The sequence below is a fragment of the Camelus dromedarius genome, chromosome 24 (genome assembly GCF_036321535.1).
Source record: "Camelus dromedarius isolate mCamDro1 chromosome 24, mCamDro1.pat, whole genome shotgun sequence".
In the NCBI taxonomy this organism is placed as follows: domain Eukaryota; kingdom Metazoa; phylum Chordata; class Mammalia; order Artiodactyla; family Camelidae; genus Camelus; species Camelus dromedarius.
The window spans coordinates 440590-458746 of NC_087459.1; the positions used below are offsets into that span (position 1 = coordinate 440590).

The 18157-nt window shown below is 44.0% G+C and overlaps 1 protein-coding gene across 1 annotated transcript in view; it reads right to left on the reverse strand.

Moving 5' to 3' along the window:
* Window positions 1-2760: 2760 nt before the first annotated feature.
* SHISA9 (shisa family member 9) overlaps window positions 2761-18157 on the reverse strand; it is a 238619-nt gene continuing 223222 nt past the window's right edge. Inside the window, exon 3 of the mRNA XM_064478170.1 lies at window positions 2761-3113. Within this exon, the coding sequence (XP_064334240.1) occupies window positions 2905-3113 (209 nt within the window). The 3' untranslated portion in view covers window positions 2761-2904. The remainder of the gene's footprint in view (window positions 3114-18157) is intronic.

The window sequence follows — 18157 nt, forward strand, 5'->3', positions numbered from 1 at the left end:
TCCCCAGAGTTGGTAGTGAATGAATGGGACATACTTAATGGCCCACAAGTATTCTAATAACAAGGATGAGTAGAATTATTTAATTTTCTAATTTGTAAAATTAAAATGGAGCTTGGAAGCTATAGAATTCAGCTTCCTTATTTTTCACACGAAGCAGCTTAGGTCAGAGGGTTGTGGTGACCGGCTCAAAGCCACCGGATGTTCTGAATATTAAAGCCTCCAAGAGAAATTTATTTTTCAGAAGAACTTGTGAACTTGGCAGTTAACCCTAAAGGTTGTCCAAGCCTCCCCTTATTTGCTGAACTGAGAGTTTTAGAAAATGAGTCTGGTTCTCAGAGACCGCCGTGCTTTCAACAGCAGACCACTTTTTAAACAGCTTCTCTCCTGGGTGGTAATGATTTTGATAATGAAATGCATTTCCTCATTCACACCATGGTCACATTGTATCTTAATAAAGAACCCTTGAAAGAATGTTTATTATGGGATTTGCATGTCATTTGGGCAGGCAGACTCTGGACTCCTGGGTAGCCCTTTGGGTCAGGCAGTCGCTCAGCCTGCCCCTCTCGGGACCTCTACTTGCTAGAGATTCACAGGACCATCCGTGACTCAGATAAAGCTTGTGAACTCTTGTCACAGTCAGAAAAGAAGGACAGAGAAGAGGAGCACACGGTCCATATCCAGGATTGGGGTGGGTCCCCCAAGTGAGATCCCTCAGAGTTTTTAGAAGATACAAGGATGCTCCCTTCCAACTAAGCTATTCTTTGATTCTTGTCGAAGACAAACTCATTCATTCATTCAACAAACATTTAAGGAGTTTCTGCGTTGTAGAAGAAAGAGTTACTCAAAGTCAAAGAAACTTTCAGACTTCAAATTTAATTCCAAATGCATGGCAGACCTTTGCTATACAAAGGAGCCTTGTGTAAATAGGGAACTCTGTTGGAATATCAATTTATGATTTATCCAAAGAGCTACTGGGTGTTGAGGGAGAATGAGACACCAAGCGTACGTTGAAGACATGAGTTGTTTTTGGTAATGTGACCAGTTCCAAAAAAAAAAAAAGATGTCTGGGTGGATTCTTTTTCTGTTTGTTTTTTTGTTTGGGGTCGGGGAGGTAATTAGGTTTGTTTATTTACTTATTTATTTAAATGGAGGTACTGGGGATTGAACCCAGGACTTTGTGCTTGCTAGGCATGCCCTCTACCACTGAGCTATACCCTCCCTCCTGGGGTAGATTCTTTTTATGCCCAAAGAATCAAATGTAAGGGCAGATGCTAATTATCACCCAAATGCAAGGCTGAGAGAGGGAGGCAGGTTACCAAATCATGCATGAAGGCTTCCGAAGTTACATCCACACAGATACCCTAACTCTTTCTCTCCTAGGCAGCGGCCCTCATCCCTTCCTAGTAATGTCTGCGTCTCTTTGAACATGCTCAGGATGGATATGCTATAGAAACAGGCAATACGGAATAGAGGAAATCTGTCATGGGGTGTAGATGATGGTTGAGTTGGATGTAAAAATTCAACATGAAAAATGGGGGGCAGGTGTGTAAGATCTTACGAAGCTTGGGATTTAGGAAGCACATAATACATAAACACCCCTCAACCTTTTTCCAAATGATCCCATTTGGAAGTCCTAGGAGATGGGGGAACATGAATTGCTAAAGATAGACTTCTGGTTCTCACGCTAAGCTTCAACTATGTGCCTGGCCCTCTGCCGGGCACCAGTATGCTTGTTCTATGAATCTGAAGTGCATAGACCATGGTTACTACAGCAGCCTAGACACGTGATTGTGTCTGTGCTTTGGTTTCTGTCCTCAGTTGGTAACGTAATTAAGATTTCATACTGGAATTGATTAGCACGTGTCTCCTATCCCAGGTCCAAGGAGGAGCTTGGCAGTGGGGGAAGGAAATAGGATGAGAAGCTGGTAATAAAAGAAGCACAGGGTCCGTGGGTCTTCTGCCTGCCCCAGAGCTTGACTTTGTTGTGGCTGTGGCTTCCATCCCACAGAACGCAGCCAGGAGGAATCTGTTCAGGAGCCTAGGTCACGTCAGGGTCGCTGTCACACTCCCTCATGTACGAATGGGGGGCGATGGACTGAACCCTCCCGGGGCTGGGGGTGGGGGTGGGGGTGGTCAGCAACAGGAGCACAGGCTTTGGAGTGAAAAACACGAGTCCAAGTCTCAGTTCAAGTCGCCCAGAGGCTGCTTGATTTGGGGCAAGTTAAACTAGCCTCTTCGAGTCTCAGCTTTCCGAATCTGAAAACTGGACAATATTGATGCCTTCCTCTTTGGATCGCTGTGACAAAATGAGACAGTGTCTATAAAAGGACCAACACAACGTCTCACACTCGATAAGAACTCAGGTAACAGTAGCTCTCCAGGCTGCCGCCCCAGGAACTATCTACATCTGGATGAGCAGAAGCTGCCAGGATAGGAACGTGCAGGCTTACCGACTTCTCAGGGAGCGGATGGATGGTGGGAATGCTGAGTGTCACCCACAAAAGGGCAGGGGGTTTGGGAACCAGGTGTCCTGAATCCTACGTCTAGGTTCTGGGAGGATTCACTCGGACAGATGGTCAATGACAGAGGGGCTGAGGTATCAGAGGGACCAGGTGAGTATCCATGGTCTCTTCCTTGGGAAACAGCCCCCACAGGTGTCCTTCCCCCTCACCCCACCCCACACAGCAAAGGAGGATTAGATCTGGGGCTGAGAGAAAGCAGCTGAGGGGTTCTGGTCGCTAGTGAACTGTGTCCCAAACAGAGAGGCCCAGATTATATGAGAGACAGAGAGAGAAATTTTGAGAGGTAGACAGATAGATGATGGGTGGATAGATAGATAGACAGACAGACAGATGAGAGAGACCAGAAAGATAGAAAAAGGAGTAGAAAAGGAGGCAAGGAAGCTTAGAAGGAACAGAGAAGTTCTGGGGAGAGAGGAGAAACAGAACAGCCCTTACCGACCGCCTTCAAGGAGGCGTACTTGTTGAGCTCTTTGCCGGGCGGCTGCTGTTCGTAGGGGTTGGAGATCTGGCCCAGGCTCGGGTAGGAATGTGGATGGCCCAACTGCTGGAGCGAAGGGGAGGTGGGCACTGCGTTGTTCGCCTGGGCGGTGTCTGGAAGCGAAGAGAACAGAGGGAAACGGTCACATACGGGCAGGACCTGCTACCCACCCTGCCCACGGCCACATCCCTCGAGACCCAAAGTCCCCACCCTTTGGGGACCCGAGAGGGGGGAGCGGCAGAGGATGTGCAGGTTCACCAGCGACAACCCCCTGTACAGGCTTCACTGGAAGCAGCCGAGGACGGATGGGTAAAGAGCAAAGGATGAGCTTAAAACGTTCCCATCTCCCCACCAAATTAACACAAGGTCCTATCGCTGCAGGGCTACGTCTATTATCAAAACAATGTACGTGTGAAAGGATGAGCAGCTCCAGTAACAGCCAAGGAAATGCAAGTCAGGACAGCGAGAAGCCACTCCTCTGCCGAGAGCTGGGCAAAAATGGAAAGGTTTGAAGGACACCAATCTGGCAAAGATGTTGGAAACAGAGCGGTCTCAAAAATGCATCGTGGCCAGGCGATTTGCTATATTTGCAGAAAGAAATCTGGCAGTGTGTATTGAAATATAAAGTGCACGTGTATGTTGACCAGATAACACCACTTCTGAAGGACTGAGCCTTCAGAAATGGAAGTAGCAGCATGTGAGCTTATTTCCTCAGAGATGTTCTTTGCACCACTGTTGGGAACGTGAAAAATAAAAATCACCCTAGTGTATATAAATATTATTCTGGCATTTATAATATCTCTCGTTGGCCACCTGCACTCTGAACTCCTACCAAAATAGGAATTCTTAGATGATTGTACATCCCTATTATGTACATAATATAGACATACATGTAATGGGATATCATTCAGCTGTTAGAAAACAATGACTTAAAAATCAGTTAACTAATCCCACTTCTGGGCATATTATATTCAGGAAAAAACTCAAATTCAAAAGGTACATGCACCCCAATGTTCACAGCAGCACTATTTACAATAGCCAAGACTTGGAAGCAACCTAAATGTCCATCAACAGATAAGTAGATAAAGATGTGGTGTATATATATATATATATATATACACACATACATACAATGGAATATTGCCTAGCTATAAAAAAGAATGAAGTAATGCCATTTGCAGCAACATGGATGGACCTAGATTTTATCATACTAAGTGAAGTAAGTCAGACTGAGAAAGACAAATATCATATGATATCACTTATATGTGGAATCTAAAAAAATGAGACAAATAAACTTTTGTAAATACGAAACAGGAATAGACTCATAGATACAGAGAACAAACTTATGATTACCAAAGAAGGTGGGGAGGAACAAATTAGGAGTTTGGGATTAGCAGACACAGACTGCTATATATAAAATAGATAAACAACAAGGTCCTACTGTAGAGCACAGGGAATTATATTCAATATCTTGTAATAACCTCTAATGAAAAAGAATATGAAAAAGAATACATATGTGCATAACTGAATCATTATGCTGTACACCAGAAACGAACATGACATTATAAATCAACTATACTTTGGTTAAAAAAAAAGAAAAGGGTAAAATTGAAAAAAAAAATCAGTTAGCTATACATGTCAAACTAAAGAATTTTCTTAAGGTTTATATTGTTAAAGGGAAAAAGCAAATGTCAAAGTAATGCAAATAATATAGCATTTGGTTTAAAGAAAAGAAAATCTATGCCTATTTTTGTGTGCTGTGGTTTGCAAAGACTGAACGAAATACATAAAGATACACAAACTGAATATTGGCTACTTAGAGGGAATGAGATTCATGGGAAGAGAAGTTCAGGAAGATTTCTCCAAGGAAATATACGCCGAGCTGAGATCTGAGATCTAGACGCTGGTTAAGGGCGGTGGATGGTGGAATGTGCGGGGGAGGGTGCCGCAGGCAGAGGAAACAGCAGGGGCAAAAGCCTCGAGTCGGAAGGAACGCTGCATCCTCACAAACAGAAAGATCCCCCCCTACCCCCCGCCCCCAGTCTCTAACCAGAGTGTGAGGAAGGTGGGACAAAGTGGGCCTGGAGAGGCCGGCAGGACCCAGTAGAACTTGGTGAGCGTGTCTGTCTTCACCCTGAGAGCAATGAGATGGACGGACCAGAGGCAAGAGTGAGGTGGGAGTCAGGGAGTCCAGGTGAGATCATTATGGTCCAGCTTCCGGCAGGAAACCAGGGTTCTCTCTAGCCTCATGAAGCGTGTCTGGAGAGCCAGATTAATGTGGCAGCAGTTGCTGGTGGTGCCCTGGAAGATCCCCCTCCCCCAGCATGTTTACGCATTTCCCAGCTGCTGTGTTGGCTGCTAACAGCTCACAGCTGCCCCTAATGTCCAGAAAATTGTTCTCAGTTGACGGGGAGCCACCATCCTGGCTTAGTCTGCTTGACGCACCTCACCCTCCACACCAGGGGAGGGCAGCACCCAGTGCCCAGCTGACACCGAGGTGCACAGCCCAGCCCCTGGCCTCACAGGTGGGGATAACTCGATGGAGCAGTGGGCGCCCCAGAGCTCCCCTGGGCTGGGATAAGTTTAGAGCAGCGGTCAGCAAACTCATTCTGTAAAAAGCTGGACTGTAAATAGTTTAGGCTTTGCGGCTGGAGCAGTCTCTTTGGCAACTACTCGACATGGCCCTTGTAGCTAGAAAGCAAACATAGACATTATGTAAACAAGTAGGTGTGGCTGTGTGCCAATAAAACTTTATTTACAAAGACAGCTGGCAACTGAATTTGGTCCGAGGGCCATAGCTTGACAACCCCTGGGGTAGACTTTATCTGAAACTGAGACTGCCCCCAACCTTGTATGGCTCTTTTATCTTTCCTATTTTGTTTCCCTCACAACCTTTAGAGGTGTGTGTGGGTGGATGGGTGACTGAATGTGTGTATTTTACTGAAGAGCCCTCCCTCAGAGTTTCACACACCTGAGCCCCTCTCGCCGGCATGGCATCTAGACAATTCAACCCATGGCATGTATGGAATAAGCTTGGCTTTAGAAACCAATATACTCCAGTGGAAAGAAGCCGGGACACCACAGCTGAGACACAGAGATAAGGAGAGTATTTTTATCACTGCACATGCATGGACCATCACACCAGCCTAACTGGCTCACGGGAATATCGCCAAACATAAGCCAAGTCACACAGCCTCTGGCCAGCATCTGAGGAGGCAGACGTGTCCTTCCGCCGTGATAGCCTTTTGGCTGGGATTTAGCTGGGGTGGAAGAGTCCTCAGATTAGTGAACTGTTGGTGGAAATGTTGTCTCATATAAATGCAGCTCTCCCTGTAGCCTGGACCCCAAGATCCTCTGACATCTTCCTCTCCGGAGCAACTGGTCCGTCTGCTTCCACTGGGCAACATGTTTTGTGCCCAAATGCTCATGCAGAAGGAATAACTTCTCATTGTTTGCTGCTCTCTGGGTTTTTCCCCCCGTTATATGCATGTGCATGTGTGTGCGCGTGTGAGCGTGCATAGGCAGCTGCTATTTTTGTGTATTTAGAACCACCACCTCTTCTGGCACACTGCACCAGCCCCATCTGAGTCACGTGGTGAGCTGCTAGTCACAGTAACTCTCTTGGTTTGGGTTTTCCCAGAAGAATTCACGAAGTACAAGCCTATTTTGGGGTGATGTCTGGACATACTGCAGAAAAGGGGCGAGGGGCAAGACAGGGAAGAGAGAGGAGCCAATAAAGAGTGCCGTGCCAAGCAAGGGCAACCGTGGTGAGCCAGAGTTTAATCCCGCTCTGGAATTCTGGCGAATGGTGTTGAGCACACGTCTCAGAATTGCATCACCCCTCGGGCAAGTGAGCCCCCGAGTGTATGCCAGCTCCCATCAGTCACCGTTCGAGGGCTGGTTCTGGAAGACAGTAATTCCTCAGCACTTGTAACCCACCATGTTTGTGGACGGAGGGAGCTCTGGTGGCAGAGAACTCTTACTGAGGGATGTAAGAAAGAGCTGGCAGTGGGAAATCAGGCCAGTAACTCACCGCTATGGCCACAGAGTGAGCACATGAATCAAAAGAGACCAGTCACAACCACTCCATCTCACAGTGATCGGGCCAGAAGCGAGCATGTGATCTAGGCTGGGCCAATCAGAGTTCTTGCCTGAATTTTTTCTATTTGGAAGCCTTGGAATCAAGAAGCCAGGAGGCCAGGAATTCAAGTGAGTTTGAATCTACCACATGGAGAAAATCGTTCTTCATTGTGGAAACATAAGGACAAATGGAAGAGAAAGCGAAGGAGACGGGAAGCCTCTTTCTAAATAAGCTAGTGTGCTTTGGGGTAACTGTCACGTGCAACGGAGAGTTCTGACTGATGCAACTGTGGTCCGGATCCCCTCTGGGAAGCTGACACTGGCTTCCCATGGGGCCCGCAGAGTGCATCAAGGCTGAACGGGCACTGGCCTTGGGTTTTCTGCAGAGCTTCAGCAGATTTTCAAAGAGCAAATTGTCTCAATAGCACATAAAGAGTGCCCAAAGACATTCAGAAGTTAATTAACTAACATTCTAATGTTTTGTTGTTGTTTTTTTGTTTTTTCTCTGTAAATAGATCCCAAACACTAGCCAGTCTAGTTAAAGAGCGGACACCACCCAAACCCAGGATCCGGTGTGAGCCCTCACTCCCATCTCTTTGTGCCCGTGGTCCCAGGTCCCACCCTCTGTGTTCAGACCCTGCTTCCAGTCCAGCCAGGGGAAATGCTGAACACTTCATTAAGGAAAAAAAAATGTGTAGAGATGTTCCTTACCACTTGGGATAGCCTTTCATATTATTAAACAGAATACTTAATACTCCATTATAAAGCATTTGCTTTTGGACGATTTCTCCCAAATCCTGAGCTCACTCAGGGGAAGCAAGCAGTTACTTAATGGAAGTGGGTCTGACCGAGATAGCCCACCAAAGTGACCCCTCACAGAAGAAGACCAGGCTGCCCCAGGGTCACGTTCCCGCTTTCACATTCAGAACAGCAGGCAGCAAATTTCTGGCAGTTTTAGATAGCCATTTTGTGCTAGCTTCCAGGCATTGCTTATTCAGAAATATTGAAATCCCGTCTCAGGGCAGCAATCAAGAATTATTACACAGACATTGGTGATGGGGGATTTTAAATGCTATTTTCACTTTACAGAACGGGAAGATGGGCCAGGCCTGGCGACCTAGTTTCTTGGTGAGTTTTCCACACATATATCCAAGTATAGAGGACAAACTAAAGAGTCGATGGGCGGTAAGCTCAGGTTGGCATCCAAGAAAAACAGAACAATAGGGTTTGTGAAGAGAGAGGAGTGGGTGAGATCTGGGTTATTATCTGCAAATCCTGTCCTTGTCAATTGAGAGAAGAAACACAAAGAGAGGTAGGTAAATATTTGACTATATGTATATATGTAGTATGTGTATATGTCTACACATGTGTTTGCATTTATATATGCAATATATAATTATATATTGTTTTATCTATTATGTAATACATATTTATATGTGCTTGTACATATAAATACATTTGTATTTTATATATTTATATATAAATATATATACACTGCAAAAGAAATTACATATAAATATACGTAATTTATATATAAGTGATATAATGCATATATAATTAATTTACTTAAATTTATATACTCTCTCTCTATATATATACATATAGATAATTATAATTATAATCTATCTACTCCCTATCTATCTACCTATCTATCTATCTCTATAAAATTTCTTTTGCATAGTCACAACCGTAGAGGGAATCCAGTGGGTCCAGCAATGTCTTGCTCCCATCAGTATGGTTTCTATTTTAGACACGCCTCAGCCCCAGAGATATCTGACCCATCTCACCTCTGTAGGAAGGTACTTCCTACCCAGTGTCACCAAAGAAACTTTCCCTGCCTCATTATAATTTTGTAACTCATTCTGACCCTTAGAAATAGCTAACAAGGACTTGCTGTTCTGGGATGCTGCGTTCCATCAAGACCCTCGATCTGTAAACAAGAAGTTGATGACGACACCATGCTCTCCTTCCTAGGCCAGAAAAGGGGCCTCGTGGATGTGACACACATTTTCAAGGAAAGTTAAGGTACACTTACTCTAAATGGAAGTATCTGGCAGACTTACACCAAGGTAACTGCCATGTAAGTACCATTACTATGTACTAAATGGAGGTGAAATGAATGCAGTCCTCATAGGGTCAATTAAGGCAAAAATGCTCAGTTATAAACACTCTGGTGACGATTGATGCTCTAGTTTTCTCAGTGCAAAAGAGACGACTATCAGAAACTAGGCTGTTTGGCTCATCTTGGAGGAAAGGCAACAACAGTAAGTTCTTCACGGAACATCACGAGGAAGAATAGCACAGAAGGGCACGTGATGGCCAAACAGTGTTGTTTTGTGGAGCATATACTACGTGCCAGTCACCTGGTAATGAAGTATTCACGCACTACCTCCTTAAATCATCGTATCACTCCTACGAAGTAACGATATAAGGATGACAATCTTTTTAAATAATTTTTTTTATTGTAGAACAATTTTAGATTTATAGAAATACTGCAAAGACAGCACAGAGAGTTCCCACGTAGCCCAGAGCCAGTTTATCCTATTAGTAATATCCTATTACGAGGGTACACTTGTTACAATTAATGAACCAATACTGATATATTACTATTAGGTAAAATCCACACTTTATTCAGGTTTCCTTAGCTTTTGCTTAATGTCCTTTTTCTGTTCCAGAATCTCATCCAGGTAGCACTTTAAATTTAATCATCATGTTTCTTTGGATGTCTCTTGCAAAGAGAATCTCAGAAGAAGCAAAAAGTTTCTCAGACTTCACTTATTTTTTGATGACTTTGTCCGTTTTGAGGAGCCTTGGTCAGGTATTTTGTAGAATGTCCCTCGTTTGGAATTTGTCTGATGTTTTTGTTTTTCCCCCATGACTAGACTGGAGTTATGGGGTTGGGTTTGGGGGAGGACAACCTGACAAATAAGGTGACATTCTCATCAGACCATCTCAAGGACGCGTTCTGCGATGACGTCGCTGTTGATAGTAACCTTCCTCACTGCCTGCGGCAGTGTTTATCAAGTCTCTCCACTATAAAGTTACTCTGTTTTTCCCTCTTTCCGTACCATACTCCTTGGAAGGAAGTCACTGTATACAACCCACACCTGAGGAGTGGGGAGCTATGTTATGCTCCACCTCTGTGAGAACAGACTATCTACATAAATTATTTGGAATTCTTCATGGGAGTTCTGTCTCTTCTTCCCCCTTTAACTGTTTATCCAATCATTTGATGCATATATCAGTGTGGACACGTGGATATGTACTTTATACTCTGGATTATAATCCAGCACTATGTAATTTGGTTCTTTGTTCAAATTTTCCCAGGTTTGGCCATTGAAGCTCTTTCGGTCGGCTCTTACGTTCCCCCCAGACCCACCCACCACCTTTTGTTTTTTGAGAACTTCCTTACTTTCTGCCAATCCCAGATGCTCTAAATTCACATTGTTTATTTCCTGTCCCATCCCCGTATCAGCCATTTTTTCAAGGACCCTGGTTCTTTGTCTTGGAGAATAGTATTAGAAACCAAAATCTGGGTGCTAAGTGTGCTCAGGGCTTCTGGTCCCTCTCAGCTGACAGGAAATATGTGTGTATACCAACTCGTACATATATACACAGCTGCAAATATTTATATATGTAACCATCTGTATCTGTATTAAAGCTAAACCTGAATTCACCTCCAACTCTAATCCATGGGTCATTCCATCCCCTCTCCCTGTGCTCACTTGTAACCTCTCACCCCAACAATGAGATGCCTGGCTCCCATCCTCCACCATCAATATACTTAGTTGTTTAATTCCAGTACACATGTCTAGCGGTATCAGAATTGTTAACCCACAGCCCTGTGGGAAAACAACTGTATCCACTAGACTACAGGTCTTCAGGACAATGTAGTTTTCAAATTATTAACGTGCTTTTCTGTTTTGTCTTTCTGAGTATGTGAGTTTTGTACTACATGGTCCATGGCATCCATATATCTGGGTAAGGCTAAGAAATTAGGATTTGTTGAAGAAGGAACACAAAGAAAAATGATAATGAGGATACTGATTAATAAGAAAGAAGGTGAAGACACACTTATATGCATACTAAACAGGTGGCATTAGGTGCCAAGCACTATTCCATATACAAACTAATGTATCATTCCAAGAATCCCTGTGAGATACTATCAACTCCATCTTGCACAGAGACGTTTCGTAATTTACCCAAAGCTACACCGCTTGTAAGCGGCAGAGACGCGCTTTGGCCAGGCAGCCCGCCCCTAGAATCTGTGATCCTAGGCACTTCTTTACTGTCTCTAAGGAAGTTAAATGCCAATTTCTGGCATTCACAAAATGACTCTGCAGCTAGACGATAATAAAATTTTAAGCCACGCTATTGACTTTGAAAGGTGGTTTTTACTAAATTCCTTTATCTCTTCTCTTTAGCATCTTAAGGACCAGAGTTGGTTAGCAAGACCACAGAAGTTTTTGGCAAGGGTGGACCAGAGAGGAAAGCAGGTAAGAAGCCCGAGCATTCTTATTCTAGGGAATTGTGGGAATGAAAAGAAAGAAAGAAGAGGGACTAAGATCACGTCACTCAACGTTCCCTCTTTGGTCTTCAGACCCAGATGAAGGAGGAGAATAATGGATAAAGTTGAGAGAAACGCTGAGGGTAAAGGGATAAAGTGGTATGGTCCAATTACAGGACTGCCTCGCTGACATCCTCGGTGACCCTCATATACCACATGGCCGCAGAGCCGGGATCTTGCCACAGAGCCTTGCACTCTGGGGCAGTGGGCCCACGTAGTGGCGTGGAGTGATTTTCTTTCCACTTTATTCTGTACTTTCTCTCCCAAGAAGATGGCTAGCCAACTCAGACAAAAGTCATATACCCAGAAAGGCCAAATAAAAATTAACCATGTGAAAAATGTACCCCTGTTTCTCTGAGTGTTAACAATTCTAGTTTACAAATAAGGAAACCGAAGCTCAGAGAGGTTGAGGTGCTTGTCCGAAGTCACACAGCATGCTAGTAACCATCATGATTCGATCCCAGGTATGTCTAATGGCAACATTGGTGTTTCCTCCAGTAAGCTAGGCTACACTTAGCATGGACCAGGCTCAGCATTGCGCCTCCCCTGTGGAGAGAGACTCTTCTGTCTTGAGTATCTTTGCTTGTAAAATTTCACACTCAAATGAGTAAACTATTGGCCAGATCTATGCCTGTTTGTTTCCTCTTTTATCCAGAGAATAGAACTTACAAGGGCTCCCCTATCCTGAGAATCCCCTACTGCCTTGTGGAACCCACCTGTGCCCTGACCTCTCCAACTTGGCTCATCCTTCTATTCCTCCTTACATATTTGTGTCTACAGTGAGTCAGGCATTGTGCTTGGTGGGCAAGTCGTAGCTCTTACACCACTTACTAACTAGAGGAACTCATAACGTTTTTCCAAAGCTTTTTTCACCCTTGAGAAGTACCATATTTTTGCCTGATCCTTGAGGCCATGTTGGTCCTGTCCAGGGTCCTTCTTCATCCCCTCTGCTTCTAACACACTCTCTGTGCCCCATGAGGTAGCCTTCACAGACTCCCCACAGACCATGCCATCCAGACGGCATCCTGGATTCAAATTCTGACTCTTCCATTTCCCAACAGCATCCTTGGGTGTGTCATAAAGCCTTTTGGAGCCTCGGTCTTCTCAACTCTAAAAGAGGACCACAACAGCTTTCTAATGGGTTTGCTATGAGGTAAGAGACCACACATACCCCACACTCAGCATCGCACATGAAGCATCGTAAGCATCTGACATATTGTAGATAAGCTTTATTGCCTCCAATTGTCCAGGTACCCAAGACAACATAATGGGTGGCCACGAGAAGAGGAGAGTGTTAAGTTTCCTTAAGGCCCCCTCTGGATTCAGAATTCTTGGACATATCCCAGATTATTCAATTGTCCCAGAAGTGGACAAATGAGAGGGAAGAGGCAGGATGTGTTCCTGCAGGAGTCAATTGCACCAGTAATTCTCCTAACAACCAAAAAAGCAGAATAGACATTCAGAAACCATAACAAGAGCTCTGGCTCTTAGCTCTGTTTTCCTTTCTGTCTTTTCCAAACCTTTATGCCCATCATCCTTTTAAAGAGAAAACCTAAAAATTATAGTTTGAAACATCATACAGGTTTTACTCTGGCCACAAGCAACCAAAAAAAAAAAATCAGATCTAACTCAAAATTATCCTGAATTTGTCAAAAAAGAACACAGCAGGCTAGGCTGTCACCAGAAAAGAGTTGATGTAAAAAGAGAATTAAATTCATCTTATTGAATCTTGGTGGCATAGGGATTGGCAGGGATTTGCAATGGAGAAAAAATGTACATATACCATTTTAAAGCCTTTGGCAAATTGGGCATTTGTGTTGCCCAAGGGTTTATATCTTTAAGCATGCAAAAAAAAATTTTTTTTTTAATTTTGACCACTTAGGATGTGAATGTTTTGAAGGAGTTGTTAAACAAATATTTGTTTAATGTTTTAATGGCCAAAAGCTATTTTGTATGCAGCCTCTGGGGGACAGAGATTCACTTCAGATTTCAGGTTGTGCTCCGAGGTGATGCAACCTAGGATCGGGGGCAGATCAGAACAACTCAGGTGCGATGGAGGAGTTAAAATCAGCGTGATCAATCAGTGCTATGATACAGCAAAATGCAGTTCTGTGAAGGCCCAGGGGAGAGGGACCTAACCCAGTTTTAGAAGGTACATTTTGAAAAGGGGACTCTCAAAGACAGCAACAAGAAGAGAAGGACCATTTTAATTTGAAGTAGCATCGTGTGCAATAAACCACAGTTTATTAGAGTCACTTCTGATATAGGACACCTCTGAGGTGGCTGCGCTCACCCTTGATGGCTCAGCATTGTCATTAAAGGTGTTTTATGCTCCAAGCAGCCGTTTCCCCAGAAGTCAGTTTCAGGAGCTAGTGTAACCGTGGCTGCTGGTCCCTTCGCTCAAAAGCCCCCGCGTGGACAGGTGGTTTCATTTCTGCTCCTTCTTCCCTTCTCCCTCTGTGTCTTCCTCCTCCTCATGTCACGTATTTAAGTCTCCTTTTCTCCTCCATCATGGTCAGTCCGTTTTACCAGCCACAAAGTGGGTAGCAGCCAGTCCTTTTGGACTTCGTCGGTTCTAGTCCTTAACGTCTTGTGGGACTCAAAACCAAGACACCACACTTGGCAGAATAAATTATAAAGTAAGCACTAACCGTATATCAAAATGCTATTTCTTCTGTCAAATGCTCTCTTATTTTCTACCTATTTCCCAAGCTGTCTCTGAATTATCTTTCCAGCCTCTGCTTAAACATCCTGTTCTCCGAGGGGCCCCCTACTCCAGCCCTCTCCTATCTTAGGTACGCCTGGAGCTCTCTGTACTCACTTGCCAGGGCTGACGTAACAAAGTAACACAGAATGGGTTGGGGAAGGGGTGTTGCTTGGACAACAGAAATGCATCATCTCACAGTGCTGGCGGCTAGAGTCTGAGATCTAGGCGTCTGCAGAGTTGGTTCCTTTTGAGGATGGTTCCACGCCTCCTGCCCAGCTTCCGGTGGTTTGCACGATCTTCGGTGTCCCTCGGCTCCGCAGAGCATCACGTCCATCGCTGCCTTCATCTTCACGTGCTGTTCTCCGTGTGTGCACGTCTGTGACCAAATCCCCCTTTTTCCGTAAGGACACCAGTCATACTGAATGACCGCCCTCCTCCAGGATGATCTCAACTGAACCAGTCACACCTGCCACGATCCTTTTCCTAAGGTCCCCTTCCAAGGTACTGAGAACTAGGACTTTAGCAGATCAGTCCAGGGACAGGAGGACACGATTCGATTCCTGATACTCCTTTTACTTTGCTTCTTTATCCACATGAGCACATTTATTCATTTTTAATGCCTGTTTTCCCACACCACTCAGGTCAGGGAATACATTTATCCCTTCCACCCCACCATTTACCAGTGACTGTCCAAGCTCCTTGCATGGAACTGAATTCTAATACAGGAAAGGACAAGAGAGAGAGAAAAAAAAGAACGATTTTCAGGCACCTGCTGTATGACAGGCAGCATGCAAGGTGTTTCACCTAAAAGTCAACTATTTCTCTAAGAAAAGTGCATTGATTGTATTGGCCATTTTATTTGCTCTGAAATTGGTTTCTTTCTTTCTTTTTGGAGTGTATGTGTGGTGAGTAAGTGTTTTGTCAGCGAGCCATCTGATGCCTGGGACAGCGAATAAAAACAAAGACAAAGTAAAGCAACGTAACAGATGAAAAAACGGGGCTCAGCTTAACCAAAGACTGTGGATGCCACACTGCTCAGGTGTGCACCCTGCAGGTGATAACGCAGCACGCATGCCCCACGGATGGAGGATGAATTATGTTCTACACCAAGTCTCCAGCAAAGACGATTCCATACAGGGGTTGAAGGACCCTCTAGCCAGTCCCACTCCAGGGGTTGTGCAAGGAATTTCCCCATGTGCACCAAAAAGGCCTTTATCTCACGCTGTGGTTGAAGCTTTGCAAAACCAACGCATGGGGCGTACGACTCTTCGATTTCCCTAAAACCCATGCGTTCTGGCTATTCAAGAGCCCACTTGATTGAGGTGCAAATCTCTCCCACTTAGGGCCTGTCACAAAGAGTATAAGTGACTGATTATAAAAATTCACAGTGATGGATACTACCATCTCTCTCCCTCTTTTCCAGGTCTTCTGAGTTCCCCCCAAATGGCCTCCTCTCAATCAAGATACCAGTCCCTCCTCTTGAAAAATGTTTGAGAGCAAAGTGAGGTTATGGAGAGAGAATAGATCATTTAGAAACAGAAAACCTGAGTTCAAATCCTGCTCCAGGAGTGTATCAGCTGTGAGGCCTTAGTCAAATTAATTGACCTCTGGCACCTCTGCTTCATCGCGTTTTAAATGGGGAAAATGGGAAACTAAGTATTACTGAATGCAACACACATGCCAAGCAAAGAGTTAAAAGCAGGATCTCGAAGAGGTATTTGCTCACCCATGTACCTTGCCGCACTCTTCACAATAGCCAAGACGTGCTCATCAAAGGATGAATGATATTAAAATGTGGGATATTCATACAATGGAATATTATTCAGCTTTAAAAAGGAAAGAAATTTTGACACAGGCTACAACATAGATGAGCTTTGAGGACATTATGTTAAGTGAAGTAAGCCGGTTACAAAAAGACACATACTATAGGAGGCCCCTAGGGTAGTCAGATTCATAGACAGTCGAATGATGGTTGCCAGGGGCTGGGCAGGGAGAAGGGAATGGGGAGTCAGTGTTTGATGGGTATCAGAATTTCAATTTTGTACAATGAAAAATGACTGGAGATGGACGGTGGTGATGGTTGCATAACAACGTGACTATACATTACACCACTGAACTACACACTTAGAAATGGTCAAGGTGGTAGAATATGAAAATGAATACATGTATGTATGTGCATGACTGGGACACTGTGCTGTACACCAGAAATGGACACACTGTAACTGACTGTACTTCAATATAAATAATAAATAAATAAATAAATAAATAAATAAATATAAATAAATAAATAAATTTAAAAAATTAAAATAAATTTAAAAAATAAACTGCAGAAATGGTTAAGGTGGTAAATTTTATGTTACACATTCTCTACCACAATTAAAAAAAACACACGAAATACTTTACCCACACCTCCTTTAATATACCCAAACCCACACCGTAAGTTAGGCATTACTGTCCTCATTTTGCAGATGAGAAAACTGAGGCAAAGGGAGGCTTTGAACCCCTTGGTCAAGGTCACAAGGCAAGAGACAGACTCCAACTTTATCCAAAGCCAGTGCTCCCTCCTCTATACTAAGTGATCGTCTATGACAGAGTTCAGGAAGGGACAAAACAAGACACATCCTGAAAACACTGGCCTTCACGCTTGGCACACATGACAGCCTGTAATGTTACATCCTTTCCCCTGTAACAATTCCATTTTTTTAAAAATTTAAGCCCCAAGGAAAACAACCCAACCATTTCCTTCTCTGAGAACGCTCAAGGTGGTGATTGTTGAATAAATCCAATTCTTCCTAATTATAGGTTGGGCGAATTCATTCATTGAATAACCCACTTATGAAATAATCACCATGCATCATTTCTAGGTCAGGCATCATTCTGGGTGCTGCAGAAGGAGGAATGGATAAGACCCACTCCAGCCTTTGGGAAGCTCACAGTTCAATGGGGGAAACAGACAGGAAATACCTTCCCTGTAACACATGTGATATTTATTAACAGTAGGTCCACAAGCCAGAAGCAATGTCTGTTTCAAGATGGGGCATAACTTAGAGTAATCCCTCCAAACTCCTAAAAACAAAATATCAAATATCAAAAGGAAACTTAAAAAATGCAAAATGATACCATAATGAGCCATCATTACCCAACTATGAGTGATAAAAACAAAACAAAATAAAAAACCTGGCAGTGCCGGGTCCTGGTGAGGAGATGGGGCAGCTGAAGCTCTCATTCCTTTATGGTACGTTGCAAATGTCTAGACCTAATGGACCCTCAAAACTGTTCATCCTATGTTCCTGGGCAGTTCAGGGTAAGAAATTAAGTTAACCAGAGGCCATTTGCCTTACAGACTCTTAGAAAATTTTCCTAATTGCTTGATAACCCTCTCAGTTCATAAAGCCATCAGTGTCCTGGGTCAACGTCAACCCCAAGAAAGAGACCAAAACAAACACTGCAAACACTTACCCATCCTGCTCCCAACACATTTTAATGCCTAGATCCTTCTGCCAGGGAGAGGTTGCAAGAGGGAGATTTGGGCTATGACCCTTCCTCTTTATGTTAAGGGGAATCTTATTCCCATCCAGTGGCCTTGTCTCCTCCTTGAATTTGGACCATCTGGACCATATGGAACCATCTGGACCATAAATTCTTGGATTTCTACACTGAACCTAAAAAATTATTAATTCACAGAAGAAATAAGGGTGAACAGTCACTTTCCCCAGCCCCACCCTCCTTCCCAGAGGACCATCGTCACCGGGGCCAAGGCCAGGAGGCCTGCTTATTTAATAGGGGGTTTTCCCTCAATTACT